This window comes from Mercenaria mercenaria, chromosome 18 (genome assembly GCF_021730395.1).
Source record: "Mercenaria mercenaria strain notata chromosome 18, MADL_Memer_1, whole genome shotgun sequence".
Taxonomy (NCBI): domain Eukaryota; kingdom Metazoa; phylum Mollusca; class Bivalvia; order Venerida; family Veneridae; genus Mercenaria; species Mercenaria mercenaria.
In genome coordinates this window covers 45768707-45788112 of record NC_069378.1, presented here as the reverse complement: position 1 = coordinate 45788112, position 19406 = coordinate 45768707, and the positions used below count along the sequence as shown (strand labels likewise).

The following is a 19406-nucleotide window of genomic DNA, read 5'->3' as shown; positions in this document are numbered from 1 at the left end:
CAAGAACCTGACAAACAATTTTTATTTTCCCGTTAACCTATCTGATAATCCATGAAACTACACCATTTATTCCTACTTTTTTTTAACCTTTAACAAGTCTTATATTCATGAGAAGCTTAAGGAAAATGGTGCAGGGTGCTTAGTTTTGGACATGATTATTTTTCAAGACAGTAATGGGCTTACTTCTTTCGTAATGTTAGTGCCCGCTTGGGCATCCTAAAATCGTTTATGCAAATTGTTCTAAATTGTTACAAGAACATTCGGAATATGTGATGGCTCAATCATATATAGGGAAAGAGCTAACACTGTTATACAAACCATTTCGTTAATGTGTAAGATATCAATTATGAATATGCTTGATTAATACTTAATCAATTGAATTACCGATGCGGGTACCTTCGTAGCTACATGACCTATATTGTAGAAACAAATAGCGCGCCCGGATCAGAATTTTTAAGAAAGATGAGAGGGGATCAAATTGACAATGTCTAGATAATTCACGAGTTGGCTTCTCGCAGAATACGCAAAGAAGTTAAATCTACAACTGTATTTCCCAACTGCACCTGTGAAATACTGCGTAAGAGCGAGATGAAAATTCTCCCAAACTATCTTTTTTAAGTCAGCCAGATATGATTACGATAAAATCATGAGGGGGTATACAACGGGTCCACCACGGCAACATCCGCCTATGAGTAGAATATTCTTGAGAATTAATATTATATTGTTTTACCTCCTTTTGACTTATATTGTTTTACCTCCCATACGTTTCTATCATTTTCATTGATTAAATGTTGGCCATGTAGTGAACTCCTATATTTCTGTAGGGGGCTAGTAGATTCTGATGTCGATCTAGGCTTTATAAAGTTTTTGATAAAACAAATCAGTCAAAGGGTTTGTTTGTGACCCTTCACAGAAATATGAGGGGTCACTATGATATATATGGAGACTCCACTCATCTTTCGTTTGATAAAGTCAGTGTGGGAAGACACAAATTTAATACTCTTTCTGTCACATGTTATCTTTTCCTGTTGAAACATCAAACGTTTTTCTTTTTCTGCTTACCATAGACCAAAAACGACACCAACACTAGACGTATAATACGGCTTTGTTTCACTCCTATGACGTCAAACATATGACAAAGCCGCCATATGACCTATAATTGTGTCGGTACGACGTTAAACCCAAAAGTACCTAAAATAAATGTTGAATAAACTGGCACTTTATTGTACTCAAAAGTGACACTTTGAATACATAAGGTAACACGTCTGTGGATGATCATTTTCGCCATGTATTATTTAAAGTGATTTTTGAATGAATTGTTTATGTCTTCTGTTTATATAATTTACACATGATTTATTGTTACTGTCATATTGATGTAATGATGACGAGCTTGTATGTTTAAATCAATAAAATTCCGTCCGTTCTGTTCAGATAACAGTCAAGTAATCGGCATCGATATACAATGCTTTTCAAGACCTTTTAAGGCATGAGGTTCCATATGTAGGTAAACATTAGCTGAAATTGAGGAAGTCCATTTGTAAATTAATAAATAAGTTAGGTATATTCAGTATTATACATATATAAACGATCGTACTCTTTGCGACATGCGCAGAACAAAAAACTCCCAAACGAGTTATTTACGAAATGGAAACTTATCATAGTCTCATTACATATATTTTTTTAATAATGTTGCACATGTTCTGATTTGTGTTTTATAATATAAATATCTGTTTTTCTTTCTAATTTTTTTTGACATTTAGGTATTACCTGCATGCATGTCCCTTTCAATTTAAATGAAATCAGGTTATATCTGAATGCCAATCATTACACTGAGAATACACATTTTTCAACTCTTACCACTGTGGGGTGAAGGAAACATTCATGTGAGGAAACATACAGCAAGCTTGCTTACGGAAATCAGGTGGTTCTACCCAGACCGGCACCTGGAGTTTTCAACCTTAACCAAAAGCTGTTAAAGCGCTATCATAATTGTTTGTGATGGTGTTACGCTACCCCGCCCCCCCTCCCCCGCCACACACACACACATTAACGCACGCACGCATGCACACACACACACTCGCTTCCACCATGCCCTACTTACAATTCAACGAAAAATCCCATCTTTTTTATAGCAGTCTACAGCAAAATGTAATGTACAACTTTTATTACACCCATGCCATTAAAACGCAAGAACTTAATCTGCATTTTTATCAGTCATAAGGAATACTCTACTGTCTTTCGCATAAGAAATCTTGCTGACAATAGATTGAATTATCGGAAATGTACGAAAATGGACTTAACCGCATTGCAATATGATTTTCTAAGATATTGGCTTAGATTGTATCTAACATCTCGCACCCCATTTATCATACTGACCCACGTATTTCCGTGGAGTGTCAATAACAAACCCAATAATTAATAATACTTTGCATATGAAATTTCCATGAATGTATTTATTTAAGCACAGTTCGCAAATTTTAATAACAGATTACTGTATATTATCAAAATTCCAGGCACCTTTTAAAATTTTTGCAATATCATGTCATTTTGAATGCAATTAGAAGCCACATTTTGGTAATCAAATTTCAATTATATGTAGATCATATATGATAATCATATTCATTTTAATGCAAACGATTTTCACAACATACAAGTGAAAGCATACAGAGAATAATATTTATTAACGTGACTGATTCTAAAATAAATCAAATTTACATGTTAAATGGCGTATTTTGAAGTGCTTTGTAAACACTGAATTTGTATAAAAAGACCTCTATATTGAATATGAACTTAATGATACATACATTTCCTACTTGCACTGTGGAAGCTGGGTCGCTGGGATCCTTCCACTTTTCTTTCGCCGGCATGGGTACATAAGCCATTTTCGTAAATAATGTATTTCCGTAATTGATAATTCCGTTACAGCTGACTTGATATTTTCGTAATTCCGAAATTGATATTACCGTAATTCCGTAATTGATTTTTTTTTGTAAAAAATATTAAAGTAATTTCGAAATTGATGTTTCCTTAATTCTGCGATTGATGATTTTGTAATAAATTTTCAAGTAATTTCGAAATTGATATTTCCGTAATTCCGTAACTGATATTTTTGTAATAAATAGTCAACTAATTTCGAAAATGATATTTACGTAATTCCGTAATTTATATTTTTGTAATTAATATTCCAGTAATATATTTGGTTAGACACTTGCAGCTTTCAAAAAATGATGCTTGTTTGTTTTGTCTGTCAAAAAGTATTATAAATTAATTTTTATCATTAAATTGCAACAAACGTTTACGTTTGTGTCGTATTTATAAGAGAATTATACAAAAAAAAAGTTCACTCGCCCACGCGTACACGAGAAAACTATGAAGAATTACATAAAGCAGTTCGTGCAAAAGGCGTTATGATTCTTATAGACTTGAACAACAAAGTTAAACTTGAATTAGCTGCGTTCCCAGACAGATGTGATACAAATTCAATCAATTTCCTGCCACAAGATACAGAACAAACACTGTAGTATCAAAGTGCACCTGTACCATATTTTTCTGGCCCTTTGTTATTCCCTAGAGTTCAACATTGTCTGAAGAATCTCATTAAATTAATTTTGAATAAGAAAATGTTGGCTGATTTTGTGCATCGAACTTAATTATAACTATTTTTGTAAACACGACTCCAAGGAACATGCAATATCAACACCGCGTGAATTCTAATACACTCATCATCGAGAGTTCATAAATTTAATATGGACACGTACACTTTATATATCAAATAAAAAATCCAGTAATCATATACGTCCCTTTATGAAGCCGGCGTTTGGACTGCAAGACTTTAGCGTATATGTATTCATCGAGGACTAAGAGCAAAAGAGGTTTAAGTGTTACTTAAATGAAGATCCAGTCAGATTAATTTCGCTTTCATGATTCTTCGACGTGGCCGTAATTTGCCCCATTGATCGACTTTAAAACTTTCTTCTTTTCGATCTTTTGCTTTATTTTCAGTAACGACCTCTGTTTTGATGAGTAGCAAATTAACAATTCATGCCTTTCTAAAACCGATTCTTTTGATATTCTCTTTACATCTTAAGGTTAACATAATTACATTTACTGACAACAAAGAGTATTAACAGTCAAAGGGATGAAGGCTTAGTCATAGGGCCCTTGGAGTGCTGCTCAAAACGGCTAAGTTTCATGAAAACTTCATGCACATTTAAGTTTAATATCTTTATTACCATGTTTATAATATGAACTGTTAAGACCATATGAAGTCGATATAAAATGTAAATACAAAATTGGTGAAAATTAAATATGGGGAAACGTGAGTTTATTATAAGGTAAAAGCTTTTTTGGAGTTTCCGAAATATTTTCTTCCGCCTAGAGTTTATTTCGTTTTAAATTTACAAATTTCAAATATATATGTGTCACTTTCATATAATTTGATAAAGTTTATTTATACTTTTCATGTATATTTTCTGTGACGTCATAAGACGACTGAAGGCCAGGAAAAACTTATTCCGCTTCCAAATACTGACTGCGACTACAGATTTACTATGCCTAGTTATAAATCTGACAGCAGTATATAATGTGACGTTGGTCAAAATTGTTCCCAGAATAATCGAAAACTGAAAATATTAGAATAGGTCATCAATAGGATTGTGTCTTTAACTTTTAGACGATGGCAAAAATCTGATGTGGGTATCCCCAAAAACAACAACAAACAAACAAAAATAAAAACATCGCAGAAATATCTCGGGTAGGGCAACCGACACAGTTATAGTTCATATTATGGTGCTTTTCAAGATATTTTAGGGTAGAAGAAGACCCCAGGTGCCCTTCCACTCATATTTTTTTCAGGCACGAGCGGGCACCTGGGTAGAACTACCGACCTTCCGTATGCGAGCTGGTTGGCTTCCTCACAAGAAGGACTTCTACATTTCCAGAGAGCTTTCAAACCCTTGGCGGTGAGCGATAAGCTACTTACCTAGTATTTCAAGTCAGCGACCTAAACCAGTGGGCCGCGGACATCACAAGGATATCTTTAGTCTGTAGCAACTGAAAACAGGTACACACAAAATTCTCGCTTCTCTTACAAACGCAGATAGTTCTTCAACAATGAGATGTTAGTAAAACGTACTTATTTTTTAGTTTTAACATTTGAAGGCGGACTCGACAACATTAATATTGGGAAGTTTCAAAGTTACCTTTCTTTTCGACATTTTTCTACTCTGTTTCATACAAAGCCATAACTCGGGTAATCGTATTTGGAATTTCATAAACTTTAAGTGTTATTTGCTACTTAAGGGGGAATAGGGAATATGACCATGTCAGACAAAGGGGATCCCTCTTCTGTAAGGACGGCTAAAGTCATCGGCTTGTTTTGATATTATTTCTTATGGGTTATACGTTTAATTTTCACAAAATTTCTTCTTAAAATTTACAGAATTGAAATAGAATGTTCGATTCTTACATTGTTTTGCGGACTGAATATGCATATTAACGTCACATTGACATTTTTAAAACTGTCGTATTCATAAAGTTGATTTTAGGGTAAGTTGGCGGTAAGAATTATCCAAACAAACTCGAAATTCCTTTACGAAAGCTACCGGTAAAGCATAGTGGATGTCCCGTTTACCATAACCCATTCTTAATTCTGTATTGTATTCATTACGATAAAAATGTATATTGCTGATGGTTGCTGAAATATACCGCCTACTATTATCTGAGCCGTGCCATGAGAAAACCAACATAGTGGGTATGCGACCAGCATGGATCCAGACCAGCCTGCGCATCCGCGCAGTCTGGTCAGGATCCATGCTGTTCGCTAACAGTTTCTCTAATTGCAATAGGGTTTGAAAGCGAACAGCATGGAGCCTGACCAGACTGCGCGGATGTGCAGGCTGGTCTGGATCCATGCTGGTCGCAAAGACACTATGTTGGTTTTCTCATGGCGCGGCTCATCTATCTTTTCACTGCAAAGTCAAATTGCGGGTGACTTACATTACTGTAATATGGCTTTGGTTACGTTTTCCTTTGTCCAGTGATACTAGAGCTTCAGTTATTAGTTGTTTTACTTTGAAATTCAAAACTGTTTCATTTGTTCGAAAGATCATTTATTCGAAAGATCATTTATTATTAAGCCTATTAGTGTCTACATTTTTGATATATTCATTAATTCACACGAAGTCGACAAATAAATTAATATTAAACTTTCTACGTAAAGAAGATAGAATAAAGTCTTCTGTTTATGCACTATAAAATTTAAGAGCAGCACTCAATTTTAATATTTCATTTTATTAAAACGTTTGTGTTATTAGTTACATATGTCAGTTTTCAGTAAAATTTGACAAGAAATAAGCCTATATAAACCTTTGACCTTGTTTTCGCCAATAACAGTTTTTACGTTGTTACCTATTCATTAATGTGATATATTTAAAGCTGCATATTTTCATAATATGTCATCAGTTACTTATAAGGACACTCAGGAATAAATATGAAAGTGATTTTTTTTATAGTATTTGCAATATTTTACCTCTAAAACACTCTCAAAAATATGAAATAGAAATAGAAAACTCTCAACATCGTTGTCCATCTATTAATATTTGATGTAAAATATACGGACTTTGAGATTACCAGTTGTATTTCATAATATGCAGTAAAACATTAATTTCAGCAATACTTGTTTGATATTACCGACTGATTTGTTTTAAAACGCTGTTCATCTGGGCTCATTTCCATTTAAATATTCAATCATTTTATGATTTTGTAGTTTTAAGTGTCCCTCTACCGTCATTGTCTGATATTAAGAAGAATCCGCAGTGCACAGAAATGATATATTCATCCACATTCAGTTCAGACGCACAATTATTCTGACGTAATAGATAGTCGATAGCGTGCACTTTAGCAGAATTGGATAAGAAAATGCAGATTCTTGATTCCCCCCAAGAGATGTCAATTTATCTGTTTATGTCTGTTTAATATTCCGGGATCTGAATGTAATTTTCTACGTAATGCTATTAAAGTGAAGGATGCATGCATTTTGAATAAAGTTGCAACTAATTTACTTAGGAATTATGGAGGTTTTATGGCCCTGTTGCTTTGGAGGAATATGCAAATATCAGACTTATTCGATTGACATTTTCTGTACGATGTCACGCCTACGCTAGACCGAATTAACGATGCAGATTATTCGTGTTTGGCTGTGTAACAAAAATACCTTATGAGTAACTATCCTGTCTTTATGTATGTCTTTATATATTCACTAAAACATGAGCTTACATTCATTACTTTAAAGAGAAACAAATCGAACCTATGCTATAACAATCGAACTAAAATATACAGAGTTTTAGATGTGGCATGATAATAAAACAGCAAGTTTATTCTTCATAAAGCCTGTTACCTATTAACAAGACTTATTACCCTGCTAATTTTCTATATTGATCTTGTTCATCTTTTAGTTTGGACAGTACCATCAACTGTTAAAATGGGTGCTACCAAAAATATACTGTCTGAATGGCAGGCTGATCTTGATCCGCACTGGTAGCAAAGGCAGAATTACTTGCCGCCAGCGGGCTAAGGGTTAAGGAACAAATATCATATACTTTTAAATGTATTGCATCAATTTTCATCCATATTTTGACTACCTGTCATAGACAACTTTAATTTTTTAATGAAACTTAATGAAGAAAAAAAGACCAGCATATTCATTTAATTGCCCGCTATCAATAAACCGGCTTTTATGACAAATATATTGGGCTTAAAAGTTCCCGCATGATCCACTTTTAACTTTTTAATTTATAATAATCAACTTGTTGTTGCCATAGAAACCAGACACTTTTTTACATGGAAACCAGAGAATACATGTGTATTCTCTCTTCTGACATATGTCCAGGTAAAAATTTTCCTCATGGTTCCAAGATGTACTTTTCGTGAATGCATTGATAATTGTGAAACTCAAGGGACCAAATCAAATATACCATTGGGTAAAATGTCACATCATTTAAAATGTGTGCTCCTGTAATTATTTTATGTTTAGTCATTTCAATGTATAACCATAAATGTATTTTTCTAAAAAAAAAAAAGTGTTGTAAAGATTTTGTCAATGATTACTTTTTCAGACCTCTACACCTTTGCTTTATAAATAGTTTAATAGTGAAAGTTTGCTGTATGAATTTTCAAACAAAAAGTTTCCAAAAAAAATTTATAGGTTTAGAAAAAGCAGATATATCAAATATGGTCGTCATTAGCTCCAGAAAATAAAAGCATCCCAACAATCGACTCGTTTGCAAACCTATTCTTTTATGGATACAGCAATTCCAAACATATGAACGGGATTTATCATGGAAAAAGTAATCAATCACATTTTGCCAAAAATTCAAAGCAATAGATTTTTTTTCCATTAAATATACAGACCTTTGAGATTTTAAGAGTTATATGTAGGAAATTACTAATGTTCGTTAGATAAATTTAAAATGAAACCCTAATTGAATAGAAAGACGGAAAACATTGGTAACTTTATTCAAGTTATATTCCCGTAATTTCTTTTCATTTCCCAGACCATGCGTAGCTATATATAGATATATGAATAAGTCTACGCCATTTCATTAATAATAGATAATTCCCTCCTATATGATAAAGTGTTAAGTACTTACCGTAAGGTCTACATTTGCTCTGCTGGCATTAGACATTGCCGGCTTCCTAGCCGCACCTGCAGCCGCGTGCATACTGTCCGTATAATAATTTCGGATTTATTAATGTATTATATTATTTACAATTTTAATTGTATTTACTTATATATTTCTTTCACAAATGTCATATCAATATATAACACACATTTATTCATAAAATATTTGAATAATAATGAATGCATCCTTCATTTGGCAAATTTCAACAAACTTTGCATTTGAGTATTTCTAACACGACTCGATTTCTATGAATATGAAACGAGCAATTCATTAATACTTGCATTTCGAAAATTAGTCACAAAAGTCACTCTGGAAAGCTCTAAATTTCAGTGTCATACATCTTTTATCAGATCAATTTTTATTGTTTTCTCTCAAAGGCTATAAATAGTATTGTTGCATGATATTTTCGTATTTTCTTTTTGTTTATCTTTGTTTTTAATTAAACAACAGATATTATTTATTCATATGTTTAGTTAATAAATAGCTTCAAGAGTACCCGAATATCCATAGATTACCATAAAACATGTCATGCATGAATAAACAACGAATATCACTTATTCATGAGTATTGCTGATATATGTCTTTAAGGGTATCCGAAGATCCTTGAATTACCATAAAGCATGTCATGCATTAGCCAGATATTGATATTTTCCTGTATGCATACGCGCATCATTACCATTTGTCAAAGAAGTCATGCGACACGGAATTGTATGATGACGAGATAAAGTCTTAATTTATATTATTAAGGTATATTTTCAAAACACAGAAATATTTCATAAACCAACAACATCTTTATCAACAATCTACCTGACCATTACATGTTCTGCCGTACTGTCCCGTACGATGGATATTTAAAATATTCTCAAAAAGTTGTCCGCCTTTAAAAATGAATACCATTTGTAAATAACTAAAACAACAATTGCTGAAAACTTCGTTCAACCTAGTTATGTGATATTTCAGCACTGGGACATTATTGCAAATGCAACGAAACGTAGTATAAAACAGTGGAGCTGAACTGTCCGAACGTGTGGTCCCTTTATGCAGCCCTTTTCCGAAATTCAAAGTATATATCAGTACACTGTCAGTTGTTGTGTGGAGTAATATATTAAATGCTTTATATGCTGTTCAATTTTCAGGTGAAACAACCTTTTCTTTTTTATGTTTTTGTGTTGTTTGATTTTTTTTTGTTTCAAAATGTAAGGCTAAGTCTTAAGAAACAATGTTGGCTCTGTAATTCATAACAATTTATGTATTACTAAGAATATTACAGACTGAATTAGGAGAACGTGAAGTCTTACACAAGCCAATCAACTTGGGCTGGAACAGAATGATCGTTTGTTTTTAAATACTGAAGAATTTACGAGAATTCATGACCTTTAAGGAAAGAGTAAATAAGTTTTTATTACTTTTATTTATGTACACGCATGTGCTCAACCTGCTATAATTATCATAATTGCCTGGTGATTTTATGTAACATTGACGAAATGAGTATTTCGCACAGTACCGTACTGTACCGTACCTTATCGCACCGCACCATACTGTACCGTACCATACCGTACTATATGGTTGGGTAGATACCCATTAATAGTGACGATTTGTCATAGTAAAATAGTAATCGCACTGTAACATTGTTCCTTTGAATCCATTTCAGATATACCTATAACTCGCTGTTTGGCGGTTTCCTGTCCTATCAGATACACTGCCCTGAGGCCGGCCAATGACTCGTCTCTGACTTTAAAGAAAGAGATCTTGAATCAAGAACATGGTACTTCATACATGAAAATCGATCAACAGTTTTGACTTCTCTTTATATCAAAGGAACTGTTTTATTTTATCCTATGTTGCAAACTTTAGGAGTTTTAAAATTATCTGAAACGGTAAACTCATAGACTAAAGACGGACATTGAAAAGGTACTAGTAATTGTTTTTAAATCGTGTTATAGCGCATTCTTCCAAACGCCATCGTCCTGTTAAATGCATGTGGTCAGGTTATCTCATGTTTCCCCATTGACTGATAACATTCCAGTACTCACTGACTTCCCAAAATTAAATCATGTGTATGTCACAGGTGCCCGTCCAGTCTTGGTGCCCATATGGGTGCCGCCCCCTCAAAAAAAAAAAATTGAAAACACTGTTTTAAGCCTAAAACGAAAAAATTTTTTTTGAATTTTTTTTTCCCTATATATACTCTTATATGGAAAAGGTGCATGTGTTGCCGTAAGGCTATGGAGGTTTACTAGGACACGCTGAGGAACAACCAAAATGTCCAGTTCAGTACCAATGCAAGCTACCCTGCTGCAATTTACACATCATGCATTTATAAAATAGTAAACAATCCTATTCTACCTAGTAAACAGCCTTAAATAACTTACATTTAAATTCAAACAAGCCAAATTGTCTAGACACTTGCAAAATAACAGTGACGATCGGCCATTTTGTTTCAAAACGAAAGTAGAAAACCTATTCCGTTGTTTGCGTCTTAGAATTTAAATGTAAGTTATTTAAGGCTGTTTTCTATGTAGAATAGGATTGTTTACTATTTTATAAATGCATGATGTGTAAATTGCAGCAGGGTAGCTTGCACTGGTATTGAACTGGACATTTTGGTTGTTCCACAGCGTGTCCTAGTAAACCTCCATAGCGTTACGGCAACACATGCACCTTTTCCATATGAGTATATACAGGGAAAAAAATTTTTTTTTTTTCGTTTTAGGCTTAAAACAGTGTTTTTGATTTTTTTTTTTTTTTTTTTTTTTTTTTTGGAGGGGGCGGCACCCATATGGGCACCAAGACTGGACGGGCACCTGTGGTGTATGTCTAACACATATTTGAAGTTAGCAGTAGCAGTAGCAGCAGTAACAAAAACGTGAAATTGGCAGTAGCAGTAGCGAAAATGTGAAATTGGTAGTAGCAGTAGCTAAAACGTAAAATTGGCAGTAGCAGTAATAGCTATAGCAGCAGTAGCATCAGTAGCTGTAGTAGTAGTAGAAGAAGCAGCGGTATAAATAGCAGCAGTAGCCGTAGTAGCAGCAGTTGCAAAAGTGATAGTAGCCGTAGTAGCAGCAGTTACAAAAGTGATAGTAGTAGCAGTAGCAGTAGTTGCAGTAGCAATAGCCGCAGTAGCAGTGACAGTAGTAGCAGAAGCAGCAGTAGTAGTAGCAGTAGCAGTAGTATCAGTAGTTGTAGCAGTAGTAGCAGTAGCACAAATGTGAAATCGAGAGTAGCAGTAGCAGTAGCAAAAACTTGAAATTGACAGTAGCAATAGCAGCAGTAGCAGTAGCAAAAAGGTGACATTGGAAGTAGCAGTAGCTGCAGTAGCAGCAGAAGTAGCAGTAACAAAATTATTAACATGGACAGTAGCAGTAAACGAAGTAGCAGTACCAGAAACTTGAAGTTTGCTGTACCAATAGCAGCAGTAGTAGTACCAGCAAAAATTTAAATAGTTAGTGGCAGTAGCAGTAGAAAATTCGTGAAATCGGCAGTTGCAGTATCAACAGTAGCCGTAACATAGTTTTGCTACTGCTTCTGCTGCTATTTCTACGGCTAGTTTCACTATTTTGTAACTGCTACTGCTAATTTAATGTTTTTGCTACTGATGCTACTGAAACTGTTACTACTGCTCTTGCTGCTACTGCTTCTACTGCTACTGTTGCTATTGCTACTGCTACTACTGCTACTGCTACTGCTGCTATTCCTGCTGCTGCATCTGTTGCTTCTACTACTGCTGCTACTCTTGCTGCTGCTACACTTAATACTACTACTATACTATTGCTGCTAATTCTACTACTGCTATTGCTATTAATGCTACTGCTACTCTTGCTACTACTGCAACTGCTGCTACTGATGTTACTGCTACCGCTACTGCTATTGCTGCTGCTACTGTTGATACTGCTACTGCTACTACCGATTTCACGTTTTTCCTACTGCTACTGCTGCTACTGCTACTGCTAATTTCACATTTTTGCTACTGCTACTGTTACTGCTACTATTGCTACTGCCAATTTCACGGTTTTGTTACTGCTACTGTTATTGTTGCTACTGCTACTGCCTAGTTCACATTTTTGCTATTGCTACTGCCAGTTTCACATTTTCTAATTTTGATACTGCTACTGCTCACTTACTATATAATATGACTGCTTATTTATTTTGCGAAAGAAATGTTCAAATGGCCAAATAATATAATGGGCGATACACTTAAGTATTTTTCTGTAAACATTTCTGACGTTCCAGTGACGTCAATGATGAGGTAACAGAAATATTGAGGAGAAAAATTATTTCAAAAGCTTAAAGCGCTTATTGCAAATCCGGACACTTGTTAAATAGTGTTTTATTGTGTTGCTCTGTGATATTAACAACTACAATAGCAATACGCTTTTTTAAAATTCTGTAAGACAAGACAATTTCTTGAAAATTGCCTATGTGGAAATTAATTTGTATATAGGCAGAATACAAGTAGTTAGAGCTTAAATTGGCGTGTACAGTTTGATAAACAACACTACAGGTACACGAAATTCTAGCAAGTTCGCCCTGCAGTGATAAATCATGCATATTTGATACATGACTTATCACCAAAAGATCTAAGAAACAGCAGTATGATTCCATGACACGCACTGTGAAATTTTACACAAGAATTTCCATTAATCATTCAACTTAATTTCATTTGCAAACCAACCGCAAGCTTCTTGAATGTCACTGGGGGAATATTTGCATATTATGTCGGAATTATTCCGAACTTGCAGAAAAAATATTGAACTCCGCAAATTGTTTTCCTTTAATGTCAAGGTTCTAAAGAGGTAAAAAAAATATGAAAATACTGTTGTGTTAAGATAACTTGGCATCAATTGGACCATTAGAAATAGTTTTGCCATTGTGTGATATATTCACGAGAATAATTAGAATGGTCTCAATTATACGACCTTGGATATGCTACATTTGTGGTAGGGTATAACAAGTTTTCAGGACATTAAAGTTCTTTTTCTTTATAAATATGTAATAGGTTATTCCGCAAAAAAGTCTATACGGATTTGTCAAAAGTAAACTTGTGGTCTAAGACACATCCGTCTTTTGTATTGCGCACCGCAACGTGGTTGAGATATAAAGGCGATCTCTACCATGCGAAGGACAGTCAAAATAATAAAATGATTATAAAGATTATAAAGAATCCGAACAATTCTTCTTTTCCTCTTGCCATTTCGCAACAGCATCGTGTTTTCTTTTACTCTACAGCGTTTTAATTGTATTTGTAGCATTATATCAAAATCTGCTTGCTTCTATCGCATGCTAGATAAAATAGCGGCGTAAATATTTTCAGTCCCGAAAAGTGACACTGAAATAAGCGGAAAGGAGTTATTTAAGGAAGCTACACCCCTATATATTTTTTACTTTTCTTTACAACAGGTATAAATCCTAGTTTTATCAAGTAAGTGACTAATGTATGATAGCTTGATTTAGTGGTGTTCAAAGTGGGCCACCGTGACAAGTTCAGAGCGTAATTCACGGAATAAGCGTTTTATCGATATTGATTTTTCACAAGTAAAAGTGTAATTTTCGTTTATAATGGAGATCTAAAACAACTTTAGATAAGACACAAAAACATTTGATCAATCCTAACAATATTACATTTGAATTTATAACTCATTAAGGCATTTTGCAGCTGCCGGTTGAAAAAAAATACACTGTAAACGCATTACTGAGATTGAAATAACTGGATACTTGTACAAATGTGAACAGGATTGCAAATCTAAATGCATGATGTTTTAAAGCGACGTTTTCATGTATTTAAAAGACTTTCAATATTCAGGCCCGTTCCGTCGAGTCCATATTACGACAGGATATTTAATTTAAAACGACAAAAAGGACCGAAGCCTTCACAGCCCATTAAGGATATTTTTACCTGGCTTTCTATGCGAGCAATTGCAAAAGCACCGGTAAGCTGAGAACCAGCTATTGCTAAATTAACCAAAGGAGACCCCTGAATGAAAGTTGTATACTATTTGTGTAACTGGTAGATGGAATGACTCTATTTATATGTCACAGGTCATTCGGTCGTAACTAAAGTAAAGCTAACGTCGTAACGTATATTATAACACCTTTACAAACAATTTTCCCTTTTGCGGTCATTTCAGCTCAATCATATATATACATATACAACGTATGAAGTCCCAACACGTTGATAGTACGAACGTCAAATACTTATTATAAATGCCACATGTTTAAAATTTTAAAAAAGTCTGTATCTTGTAGATTTTTCCTTTTTTTTGTAATTTTTCGTCAGGTTTTCAATTTGGCTGCCTATCACTAGGTCGCACACCACTATAACCACTATATTTGAGCCGCGCCATGAGAAAACCAACATAGTGCCTTTGCGACCAGCATGGATCCAGACCAGCCTGCGCATCCGCGCAGTCTGGTCAGGATCCATGCTGTTCGCTAACAGTTTCTCTAATTGCAATAGGGTTTGAAAGCGAACAGCATGGACCCTGACCAGACTGCGCGGATGCGCAGGCTGGTCTGGATCCATGCTGCTCGCAAAGCCACTATGCTGGTTTTCTCATGGCACGGTTCATGTGCATTATTTGACAAGCTTTACTTTTCTCCCGTATGTATGTCAAATACAGCATTTGCACAGCGCCGCTACAATCACCTGTAAGAATGTTAACGCTAAATATTTTTCAAGACAAATGAGATTATTTTATTGCCATGTACTGGATTTAAAATGCTTTATTGCAATAAGACAACACATTTGTCAAAAAATATGTGTTCTAAATGGTTATACAATGCCGTTATGGCCTCGGGGTAATACACAACAGAGCTTCTATCTATTTAAATAACCATTATCATAAGCAAAGATACCTTTTGTACTAGCATAGTATTACAAACAAGTGATATAAGTGGAAGCTGCACATTTGGCAGAATTCTACGACTTTGTTGCCGGTCCAAATGCTCATTTAGCTGATGTTAGAATTTAATATGCCTCGCTGACATATAAATTAGACAAAAGCATAATATTTTATTGTTTTTATTCTTACATACGGTGATAAAATGTATGATTACATTGACTAATGAATACTTTTTCTATTTTAAAACTAAATAAAGTCTTTCTGTGCAATAGATATTACTAAATTATTTGCTTATTATTTTATGGTTTCGTATAAAAGTTTCAGCATAAAAAAAACTATGCGAAGTCATTTTTTGATTTCCTGGTACACATAAGTAGCTGTTTTAATCTTTTGTTGTCAAATAATTCAATATATTTATTGGTATTAAACGATATGCTACATCAGATCATTTAGACCAGATATACATACAATATGTGAATTCGTAACTGATGTTAGTTTGTTCTGATGGTTAGAATGCAGACTTGGGAATCGAGAGACCTCATTCCTTATTTATCCGGTTTTATACAATCAAAAAATACCCTTTTAAACATTTAATCTTAATTCAAAGTTAATTTTGAAAGTTTAAGGATGTAGGAGCGTTTTTTTCAGGATATCCGTCATTTTGAAAAATGTTTCTTCGAATATTGCTTTCTAACAAAAGTTTTGTCAAAAATTAATGCTAAATAATTAAAATATGACTAATAATGTAACATTTAACCAAATATATTATGCTTTTTGCGAAAAAAATTTTTTCACCCTTATTGGCTGGCATTGGCCTAAAATTGACGTAAATTTACAATGGGGTAGGGGTAGGTAATTTCAAATATCTAAAAGTAGATCAGGTTTGGTTTTGATATTTTTCTGACTGATACATGTAATGTTAAGCTATAAATAGAATAACAGTTTTCAAGATAGCACTTTACATTATCTAGAAAATATAAATTAAAACAAAAAGAACAAAAAAATTCAAAATTCTCCACTTTTTAACAGTTTTTTCTTAATAAATCTCTTAGATGCATGGTGACCCCAACTTTTTTTTCTTTCCATTTTGAAGCATTTTTGTGTGTCATTAATGCTGCAAAATATTTTGAAAATCTTAACGTCAGATTTTTTTTGTAAATCTAAATACGTTTCTTCCATTGAAAACAAAGTGGAAGGGGTAATTATGCCAACATGTAAAAATTAAAAAGATTTGTTAGTGACATTTATGCTTATATAAATAGAAAAAGTGAAAACTCCACAGGTCGCTCAACACAACAAAAACGAAAATGTTGCAGGCTCGGTTTGATTGAGCCTGTTCATGGACGGTAGTGGAATGCATGCTACCGTCCACGCCCTCTAGCCCCGGGTTCAGCAGAACTCTACATTTACACATGTTAAAAGTACAAAAAACAATTTAGAGACATCCGCAGATGTGTTCATACGACGGTGCACATGGAACCTTCAATGCTACACTAGTGTGTAATTCCATGAAAAGCGGCGTATGGTCCCCAGTTAAAATAATGGGTTTGCCATAAACGAGAAAACAATGAGCAGAACTAAACAAACTGGAATTTAGAAAGGGGATCTGAGGTTATGGAGCCTGCATATCACAGGAACTGCCAAAAGACAAAATTAAAAAGCAGGCGCCATATCCAAGGGGTGATTATACAATACCCATATATATAAAAGCGGGAGTATTGGAACCACCCAGGCCGAAATGCCCATGTTCCGAAACTAAACAGTACCAATAACACGACATAAAAGTCGTGCTGAACGATCTGACATCACCATATATTCATATTAACCTGCAAGACTTGAAATCTCTATAAGATTAAGTAGGATATTACCAACATTTTTTCAATTTTACAAAATTTCAGAAATGCGTAAACAGTGGGTGAAGAAAAAACCCTATAAAATTAAAACGAGTTCGGTGACCTATGTTTTTTCTGCTCTTGTTTGTCTTAGAAACTAATGTTCTTCAAGCTCACAGGGTATGAAAAAATTCTTAACGTTAGAAAAAATTCGCTCGTACATCCTTAATCATAAACGTTGCCTAGCGGTAAATATACCCTTTCTTTAAAAGAAAGCTTACGTTATCCATCTAGTGATGAGATAAAATCTATCCATTTTTTGTATGTTGAAACTAGCTATAAATATCAGGATAAATAGTCATTGCATTACTGCTATTTTTATACTGCAACTACTGTTCGATCTTTTTCGTAACAAGTTTCTATCTTGATTTCAATAAGAATATATACAAATACACCAAGTAAAAACTCCTTACTACCACCCTGAGAGACCTTTAGAATATAAGATTATTTCGCAAGTTGTAGGTGCAGATGGGAGTATCTGGCTCGAGGGAAACTGTTTTGGCGGTAACGAGGCTCTGACGAGTGTCCAGAGAGCCAGATATTCTTATCTGCACCTACAGTCAGCGATCGAATCTTTCTCTTGCATACCATATTCAAGAAATTATCGTAAAACATAATCATTCGGACGATTTTCTTTTTTTCTGATAGAAGCATATTTAAACAAAGCGCGGTAAACCAACGTCCGTAGACAGGAAAGATATCATGACTTTTCAAAGATAATTGACAAAGCTTAGTTCCGGTTCTGTTTTATCAGTTGTACAAAAAAATTGTGATGTCTCTGTCAATAGAACTTAAATAAATCAATAAATCGCGTGCAAGAACTGATTTGCTACAAGCAAGCATATTAAAAGAATAAATAATTGATGTGTGATACATACCTCAAAATTCAGCTGGCATGCCGGGTCGTCTGGTTCCTGCCAAGAAGCTGTACTTGCGCTTGAAAGCCGGGAATAATGGCTCATGTTACGTCACTTATTACGTCATATATGAACCGACTGCATCAACTGTTAGAATTATTTACACTTTCTTCAACACCAACACAAACATTTTACCTGTCAATAAATCAAAACAGTATTAACTTCCATTTCACTCATATATAAACAAGCTTAACTCGTACACATTCGCATTGTATATTAATATAATATAATTTAAAAACAATCAAATAAATCAGTAAAATCCTAAGTATATTCGCGTTCTGCTGCAAATCACGACAGCCTCTGCAACAGATTACACCGTGCTCGATCAATTCAAAGATACTTTTTTCCCTTTGCCAGCTGTCTGCTTAGCATTTCATAGAACGTAAGCACATTTGTCAAAGTCGGCGAAATGTCACTGTCGGTCTTTTAATGCTTTCTCTCTCGTGGTTCCATTGATTTCCGTTATAATATTCTCTCATTAATAATACTTTTTCTTCTTCTTTCAGTTTTATTACCTTTTGTTGACTTTCTTTTCTCTTAAATTAAGATAATCTTTACATATAACAAGGTATATAATCCTCCCTTTTGTGCTTTAATTAAATGAAAAAAAAGTAACTTAATACGAATAAACTTATTGCAACATAAAAGCTTTAGTGCCTATCCTGACGTTATTCCTTTTCGTTCCAAAGAATCTAAATTAAGAATATATGCATATTGCTATCACAGTATTTTGCTTTTGCTAAAGTAGCATTGATTTCACGGAGTACGTTTGTATTTTAGAAGTAGAGATAAATTGCGTTTGATACTGGTGTAAAATTCTTTGAGGGAAATATGGCCAGTACTTAATATCTATTCCCGTTCTACGTAATCGGCTATTGATTCTTAATTCTGACTGACTTTAAGTGCAATGCTATCAAAGAAAACATATATTATCCATTTTCCTTACGTCAGATATAAATTTTTTTATTTGGTTGCGATGTGTCTAAACAAACTTGCGTGCAGAAAATTGTAAGTTACAGTACCTTTTTAAAACAATGGTTACTTTGATCTTTCGCTGGTCGAGATTGATCTTCTGCA

At 34.1% G+C, this 19406-nt stretch overlaps 1 protein-coding gene across 1 annotated transcript in view; it reads right to left on the bottom strand.

Annotated features, from left to right (window-relative positions):
• LOC123539483 (inactive dipeptidyl peptidase 10-like) overlaps positions 1-19038 on the bottom strand; it is a 57227-nt gene extending 38189 nt beyond the window's left edge. Inside the window, exon 1 of the mRNA XM_045324124.2 lies at positions 18291-19038. Within this exon, the coding sequence (XP_045180059.2) occupies positions 18291-18374 (84 nt within the window). The 5' untranslated portion in view covers positions 18375-19038. The remainder of the gene's footprint in view (positions 1-18290) is intronic.
• Positions 19039-19406: the final 368 nt, after the last annotated feature.